Source organism: Salvia miltiorrhiza, chromosome 1 (genome assembly GCF_028751815.1).
Source record: "Salvia miltiorrhiza cultivar Shanhuang (shh) chromosome 1, IMPLAD_Smil_shh, whole genome shotgun sequence".
In the NCBI taxonomy this organism is placed as follows: Eukaryota; Viridiplantae; Streptophyta; class Magnoliopsida; order Lamiales; family Lamiaceae; genus Salvia; species Salvia miltiorrhiza.
In genome coordinates, this window is record NC_080387.1 from 49050796 (window position 1) to 49059877 (window position 9082).

The 9082-nt window shown below is 35.0% G+C and overlaps 1 protein-coding gene across 2 annotated transcripts; it reads left to right on the plus strand.

Annotated features, from left to right (window-relative positions):
* The first annotated feature begins 3237 nt into the window (after positions 1-3237).
* Positions 3238-8825, plus strand: LOC130988999 (uncharacterized). 2 transcript variants are annotated; one of them, XM_057912990.1, is made up of 5 exons: positions 3238-4020; positions 6722-6857; positions 8010-8224; positions 8319-8492; positions 8601-8825. In XM_057912990.1, the coding sequence occupies exons 1-5, from the start codon at positions 3802-3804 to the stop codon at positions 8685-8687; spliced, it is 831 nt and encodes a 276-aa protein (XP_057768973.1). In that variant the 5' UTR covers positions 3238-3801; the 3' UTR covers positions 8688-8825. The 2 variants fall into 2 exon arrangements, with proteins under 2 accessions (XP_057768973.1, XP_057768965.1); XM_057912982.1 differs by having other exon boundaries at positions 3341-4020; positions 7998-8224.
* The last annotated feature ends 257 nt before the right edge of the window (positions 8826-9082 follow it).

Here is a 9082-nt window from a genome sequence, read left to right on the forward strand (position 1 = left end):
CCCCTCATCAAGTAAACTATCATGTAACCCCAATGCGGATGCTCTTAGAAAAATGTTAATTAGATCATATAACATGTTTTCTATAAGCGGTTAAAACAAAGGTGGAAAAATACTACACCCCACGCATGCGATATTCAACTCTAGATCCCTCACAAAAGAAAGTCATTTTGGGTGCCTCAGTTTTGCCATTTGAGTTAGGCTCATTGGCAGTTAAAGTAAATATATAGTTAAGGTGTAAATGTAGAAGAATCTTACTGCTGAGGAAAGTTGGGGAAATATTCACTTTAATTTAGTCATATACTCCCTCCATTTTCTTTAAGTGTCCCATGGAAAAAAAAAGTACATATATCAAGGATTAAGGAAGTTGGAGTATTACTTTTGTGCCCATATTTATTATTTTTAAAGTGTAATAAATTTATTCTCAAATTTTGAAATAGTACATTTAAAAAGGGGTAAAGTAGGAACTTTATCATTTTTTATTCTTAAATTTTTAAATAGGATACTTAAAAAGGAACAATAAATTTATCTTAATAGGACACTTAAAAAAACGGAGGGAGTATATATGTATTACCGAAGCGCAACATTTTTAGCCCAATATAGGCAACATTTCGGTGAAACTCTTGAAATTCAGGCTTTTACGGTAAAGGGATATTTATATACCATCGCCTATGTGCAAAATAATAATAATAATAATAATAATAATAATAATAATAATAATAATAATAATAATAATAATAATAATAATAATAATAATAATAATAATAATAATAATAATAATAATAATAATAATAATAATAATAATAAATCATGCAATTATTATGAAATTTTATTTGCATGCAAATAAAATGTTTGTGAATATATTTTGAAGTTTTATAGTTCATTAATGATATATATGGACGGGCCGGTAAACCACACTTGAAAGCCTGAATGTGATGGACTCAAAATTATAAAAATATCGGATCGAACTTAAGATTTTGATTTTAGGAAATATACGCACTTTTGGGTTATATTTTTGAAAAAACATGGGGCTCTAGAATCGCGATATTATCGCCACAAAGAGAAGGAAAGAAAAGAGACTAAAATCAGTAAATCACATTTTTAAGTGTTTCTTTATCGTTGAGGTATTTTTCTTTTTTTAAGACTATCTTTAACCGATAGTTGTCACTTGTCAACTTGTCATACACTAATAATCGATGTTATATAGTTCAATTCATTTGTTACACAGCACGATTTTTTTTTATTTTTTATTTTTGTTTATTTCCTAACTATATATCTGCAATATTAATTAATACTATGTACGTTTCAGAAAATTTTAGGGTTTAGGCCCAACCGCCCATGAAGAATTCAGCTTGTTTCATTGTTTCAAGAGAAGGGTCCAATAGATAAATATTACATTATCCGTCTCTTAAAAATATACACATTTTATCATTTTCAACAATTTCATAAATATATATATATATATATATATTGATTTTTCATTTTTGAACGTTATCTCACCCGATTCTTTTTTTTTTCATATTTATTCACAAAAAAATCATCATGGCTCATCACATTACACTCCCATCTAACATAACACTTTATAAAATTAACCCCCTTTTCACTTCTAATATATTTTCATCTAATATTTATTAAAATTTGTGTCACTTATTTCACCATTTTTTTTAAGAAATGGAGAAAGTATTAAATTTTGAATTATATAGTATATAATTTTGAATTTTGTGTAAGTTTGGTGATCGAATGAAAGATAAATTTCATTCATAGCTGAGGGAGGCACATGTACATATTAATTTTGAATTTAGTGAAGTTTGGTGACATTAACACGTGGATTATTCGTATAGGAGGGAGGCACGTGTACATCTTTAGTAGAATGTAAAAAGAATAAAATGTTGTTTTTGATTTAATGTTATTTTAAATTTGTATTAGTTCGTGTTATTCAAATTTCTTTAGAGCTAGCACCTGGGAAGAATGGTACGATTACTCCATTTTGCATCATTCGTCCCAAGGTTATAGAATGAAAAGAAATGATTTGAGAAATCTGGTAGCTTTGATTTTATCCCCCGCTCTTGGGCTTGCTGTGTTGAGTCGTCGGTGGCGTGGGTTGTGTGTGGTGTGGTGTTGTGTGGGTTGGGCTGAGTCGAGCGGCGTCGGGATGACGGCGAGCTTACTGCCGACCATTCGGCCGAATACAGGAGAGAGGGAGGCGCCGGAGTGTGCAGAGGAGAGAGAGAGCTATGGGACAAGCCGTCGCCAAGGAGGAAGGCGGAGGCGTTGATTCTCACCGCCGCTACGTCGTCGGGAGAGGTTGACCAGAGGCGGCGCTCCTCGCCGGGGATGATGGAGTCACAGCGGTGTCGTTTGGTCCTATTTGTGTGTGTGCGTGTTTGATTGACTTTTTTTTTTTTTTTTTTCTCCAGAGATCCCTCGCCTCTATGCTCTCTATTCAGGCCGGTGAAAGTCAATTGCTTTTCTTGGTTGTCTTGTGAAGAAAAAGGGGGCAAGGGGTTGGGGGATGAGCTGTGAAGAAGAAATTGTGAACAAGAAGGGGGGGGGGGGGGTGTGCTATCAACAAAAAAGTGGTGGGGGTTAGGGAAGTTTACACGTTTCATTGCTGGTAGCTAGTTTTTATTTTTTTTTTAATTTTTTTATATTTCTTAAATTAAGGTTAAAAAGGTAATTTGCTATTTTTTTTTTTTTGGTAAATTTGTTAATTTAATCTTAAGTTATATATTGTCTATCAAACAAAAAAAATTAGTTATCTCAAGGATTCTATCTTAACTATCAAACACCTATAAAATATTAACAATTTCACTCAATCTATATTATTTATCTAGGTTTTATTTAGCATCCCTTATCTCATCTCAGCTATCAAACACACCCTTAGTGTCACATTAGCTGATAACAAATATTCATTGGTTCTTCTTGTGTCAGGAACGGTTACAAGACCATTTTTAGGTGCGCCACGTACTATCAGCTAAAAAAACCATTTTTTGTCTTTTTCTTTAGCTCAGAATCCGATTTCTTCGGGTTATCTTCTTCCTTAGCTCTCTTAGTTTTATCTGCAGCTCTGCAGTCTTAAGCTTTTCGAATTGATCTGTCGAATCACCAAATTTCTTTTCTTCGATTTCTCTTGGTTTCTTTAGAGCCATCGTGTCAAATCTGAATGGACTTGATTCCGTTGAGTCTCGTTCCAAATGGGTGAACCATAATACCATACTCGTCACTTGCTTTTGTGGTATAAATAGATTTTATGTAGGCTTCTTAAATGTAAAATTAGAACAAATAAGCCTACCAACTTTTTTTATTTTTAATTTTTAGAAAAACATTTGAGTATAAAAAATATAAACCACGTGTATTTTATGCTGAGGTGGCAGACGCCGTGGCCGTCGGCATCAAATTCACAAGGACCATACCTGTATTGACGTTTGCAAAGAGATAACCGGTCGCAGGCAGCTGCCTACTGCAAGAAATTTTATTTCACCAATTAATTTTCAATTGAAAATTATTGATTTGATTGAATAGATCCATCTGATTGATGATGAAACCCTAGAATTGTAAACCTTTCCCCTCTATATTGAATTGAATAGATCCATAGTTTGTTCTCTATTCTCTTGTTTGCCGGATTGGATGTGAAATCGGATCGATTCTGTTTATTGATTCCGATACTGTGCAGTATTAATAATTTTTCATTCCATAATCAGTGGGTTAAATTAATTCTTTAGATTCTGCATGAGAAAAGTGGTGGCGGCGGAGGGATCGGATACACAGTAGAGAGAAGGATTTCTTCTTGGTTGGGGGCGCAACATGTCTGCCGTTGTGTGCGGAAAGAGATCAAACATCTTCGAGGAATCGCCGTCGTCGCCGCCAGTCTCCAAGAGAATCCGCTATTTGTCTTCGTCTTCCTCGTCTCCAGGCCGAGCTTTCTCTCCGCCGCGGGTTGCCGCCGCTCCCGCTTGCTGGTTCTCCAACTCGTCCGCGCCGCTCGATCATCTTCTCGCTCTTTTTCCTGACATGGACAGACAGGTCTTTGTTTTCCCTTGTTTTAATTTCTGGAATAATTATATGCTTCTATCCTGTTAATTTGGGGGCCATTTGGGTCCGGGATTTTGATGCTGCAGCGATGAGTTTCGGCTTGATTTCCTGCAATTCTTATTAATGATATTTGGTGTTGATAATTAGAAAGGTAGTTTCTTGGGGGCAACAAACATCAGCTCCAATACTTCATGGATATTTTACTCAAATTTTGGGCGACCTGAAAAAAATCAAAATATATCGAGGAAATTTCTAGATATTACTTTCCTTCTACATGACTGATACGCCACCCTCAAATTGTTGATTATTCAAAATCAGTATAACATCTGCAGATATATCATTACTAATATCAGTTAGGGCAAGGATCAAAGGAACTTCAGTAAACTATACGAAAACTATTGAGGAAATATGAAAAATTGGACTTCTTCTTCAACATTTACCAATATGAATAGTCATATATCTTTTGATATTGCCTGAACACCAATGATTCAAACTTGTGTAGGAGCAGCCATGATGGAGCATTTTTGTTGAAATCTCACACTTGTGTATAGTGAACTGAGACTTTTCATGTCCCTTGACAAGACTAAGATGTTTAATAAGATATAGAAAACTAACTAGGAGTATAAATTATGCAGCTTTGGCCTTTATGAGTGTGTCTTATTACCTCAAAGACAACTTCTTTATACTTACAAACTTGTTGTTAATTGTCCCTCAGTCTTGCGAAAAGAACTTCATCATGCGTGCATTTTTACTTACTCAACCTGTAGGAGTCCTTCAAAAAATAAGACTGAATCCACAAGCAGTCGCTTCCAGAAACATTTTATAAGTCTTTCATCCCATTTGGCTATTTCCACTTGATACACTGCAGAGAAAAGGGGCGTTAACTCATTTTCTGATCAAGGATTTATAAAGTACTATAGATGAATTTCATGAGCAAGATCAGCCTCCAATTCATCGAGATAAAACTTAGAACCAAATATTGTTGAAAAAATAGATAGGTGTGTTACTTGAGACAGTTGTTCATTTAAAAGAGTTTACTAAGGGTTATTCTTGTCAACATGAAAGCAATTGCTACATCCATCTCACAAAGAATTTATAGTTTAGTGGGAGTTATTTTAATTGGATGACGGTGTATATATGAGCAGATCTTCTTTTCTTCTGCTTCATATACTGTATTCATATCGCAGTTGGTAGCCACATATGTGTTCGGAAGGTGTGATAACTGATAAGGTCGTATTCTTTTTTGAGAACTTTTGAGGGATTACTGCTCGGGGTAAAAGCTGAAGAAATTACTCAATCTGTTCTGCAAAGAATGTCATAATTATTATTGGTAGTTGATTGAGCCATTCTTTGAAATGAGAAGTTAATTCACATTTCCATCTAAGACTTGTTATTTGTTAATTTGTATAGCCGAAGGAACTCAGAGTCTATTTGAGACACAAAGTCTGTCGGTTGTCTGTAAAATTGTAATGAAAAAATAAATATGACATAAGATGACCACAGCTTGACCTAAGGATTTGAGTTAAATTGAATTCTACTCAGGGAGTTCACACATGTCAATTCTGGAAGAGTTCTCTTGAAAGTGTTGTAATTCATGTTGGTTCCTAACTTTCATAGAAGAAATACTTGATCGTATTAATTGATCATATCTTTTGTAACAATATGCTTTTTTTCTTTTTATGCTTATACATTGAAGTGGATTCAGTTTTATTTTTAATGTTCTTGGGCCTACTTATGATAGCAGAATCTTTATTTTTCAATAGATTCTGAATTTTTTTTGTTAAAGCTCGCTTCATTTATGCCAAAACTCTGAACTCTGAAGCGTTCATAATATACGTCACTATTATTCACCAGTGCCTTATGTTTGAACTCTGATTATTCCTTGTATCATATAGTTAAAATGATTTTACTATGCGCCATTTAAAAGTGCATTTCTTGCTGATAATATAAATAGGAAGAAGGTATGTTTTGGATATTATTACTAAGTGTGAGCTACTTCTTCATGTTTTTTTTTTTTTTTTTTTTTTTTTTTGTGGTGTCGTAGTTTGTAAAGCTTAGGTTAGTAATAAAGCTGAGACATTATCATATGGTCACCTAACTGGAAAATTTCTGTACCCGAACATTTAATAGAAGCTTAGATTTTTTCAGATTTTTTTTCTTCCTGAAAATATTTGATTGAGTAAGTTATTGCATTCCAATTACTTGAATAACCTTATTGTTCTAAGGATGTAATATAAAAAACCCAAAACCGTCAGGAGTTTTTAGGCATTTCATTATTTCCATTTACCTTTTCTGGTATTAATTGATTTTGTTGTTCTGAGCTGGATACCGATGACCTCATTAGCGGCTATTATTATCTAACCTGGAACCATAAGTGCGATGATGACTTGTCATGATCTGCATTTTCTGTGGCCTATTTTATGCCTTTTAGAAAGCATGAATTCTGTATTTGGCATCAATCAAGCGTTTGCTTGATTAGATGAACCCATGTTCCCTTACGCAGATCCGAATTTGGTGCGGATTAGTTCTACTTTTCTGTAAATTGGAATGTCCATTTTCGTTTTCTGCTCATGCTTTTATAATGTACCATGATAATAAACTTCGTGCAGAGGTTCTTTACGAGCGCACACACGCACATTCTTCCCATGGAGTTCTAAACTAAGTTATTGATAAGAAATTCTTTGATTTGTAGTTTCTTGAGAAAGCCCTTGAAGAATCTGGCGATGATTTGGATTCAGCGATTAAAAGACTAAATGAGCTTCGGTTGAGTGCTGCAGAAAGTGTATCTGATGTTACCCAGGAAATTAATGCTCAATTTTCTGCTCAAGGTTCATCTTTCTTTGGCTTTTCTTTGTAAATCTGTCTTTTGTCCTTCGTCTGTTGATATATGTTACAGATGCATTTTTATGTTTGTACGTTGGGCGTGAAACACTGGCAAATGTAAAGCCTGAAACATATTTTAGTGTATCCATTCCGTCTAAAGCCTCAAATGCTGCTCTCTGAGTACGTGCATAGTGAGTACGATATAGAAAATTTAGAAGTGTGATTGTCGGTGTTCAGTTAGACTCAACTTCCATAAGTGGACAGGAGATAGCCAAATATATATGTCTAGTAGTAAAAGTTCTTAATTCAGTACAGCCCCTTTAACGCGCTTAATGAATTAGAGCAGGGGTTCTGCCTATTTTGCTGTTTCTCATTCTACCATGAAACCTGCAGTTTCTACCACATGTAATTTAGGATTGGCCTTAAGCCATAGGCTCAGATCACTTCAGTTTGGTTCTGGTAAGTTGGGTGTTGAAGAAGGGCTGGTCCTTCCTAAAGTTCTATTCTGCTCTCGAGATCGAGGGGCCTGGATGCTCGCTTCCTCTCTTTAGTGATATCAGCTTCGGCACTATGAATTTACCCCATTAAAAATCAAAGAATAACCATTACTTTTTCCAAGCCCTTAGAAATTTTACTCAATATTTTAATCTTCAAATCTTAATTGCATAGTGAAGTAAGTGTAATTCTGCGTTTGCAATCCTATGTTGCTCAAGGATATATGTGAAACAAGATGTACAATACTGCAGTAAAATGCGAATTTTTTATTACTTCTCTGCTTGACCCTTTATCCTGTATTTTATGTACTACACTAACATATATTGTTGCAATCCTAAATTTTTCTGTGCTCTATTCAAGAAGTATATCAGTTTAGTTTGGCAGAGAGTAGTTTCTCGGAGATGGTGTCATGTCATTTTCTTTGATTAAGAGAAGTATTCTGCAAAGAGATCGATTCTAGACAAATATTTTCTCTACGTTTTATGCTTTCTAGATTTTTTGAGATCCTGCTTCTTCTTTATTTTGGTAGACCTTACGATATTTATTAGTCCATCTACAAACTCACTTTTCACCAGAGGATTGAAGATTTTGTGTGCAGTTCTTTTTGAATACTGTTGGTTTTGGACAACATGTTAAATGGTTTGTTCAAGATACATGTGCAGTTGGAGATAGCGAGAGCAGTGCTAGAAGAGAGGAATCATCTGGTGGAAGTAGTTATCCTGCCAGTGGTGCGGAGTGGGTGGAGCTCTTGGTGGGAGAAGTGATAAATGCGTCGAATGTAGAGGATGCTAAGGCACGTGTGTCACAAGCCCTTGAGGCATTGGAGAAGTCCATTTGTGCAAATGCAACTGAAGATACTGCCCGAAGCTTTCAGAAGGTATGTCGATTTGTCAATGCTAGTCACGAAGCTTTTCATGAATGGGGAGTCATGAATATTTACATAAAATACATATGCTCGTCATTATCTCTAGGAGAACCTAATGCTAAAGCAGCAGCTGGAAGCACTCATTCACGAGAACACGATTTTGAAGCGGGCAGTTTCAATCCAGCACGAGCGACAGAAGGAGTTTGAGGAAATGGGTCAGGAGATGCACAAGCTGAAGCAGCTTGTATCTCAATACCAGGAGCAAGTTAGAACTCTTGAGGTCAGATTCACAAGCTAATTATGCATATGTTTTCGTTTGAAATTTATAAAATAATGTGTTTTTGCAGTTTTGTTCTAAGCAAGCGATTGGTAATTTGAATTTGAGCAGGTTAACAACTATGCTCTAGCGATGCACCTGAAGCAGGCTCAACAAAATAACTCAATCTCTGGGCGTTTTCACCCCGATGTGTTTTAGCTAAAAACCTCATCTCTTATCATTCATGATATACATGGCTCTATCATGTGCCAATAAGATTCAACATGTCACTTTTTTTTTTTTTTTTTTGACTGAATGCATCCCTTGATCAATCTAGATTTTTATGTTAATTTTTTTTTTTTCAATACTTTTAGTCATTTCATTCCTATATTTTATTATAATTATTTGAGTATTAACATTCCGGCATGCAAAAGCAGTGGATACTTCTTGCGTCCAAATGTAGCTTAAAGTGGTTGTGAATTGTGATGAAACAAATGATAAAACAACTTATCGCGGCGAATCGCATTTAAGCGTTAATTGTCAAAAATTCAAGCACCTATCTTTTCAGCTCAGTTGGAAAGACGGTTTTTCTCGATCATTAGATAGAGATTTTT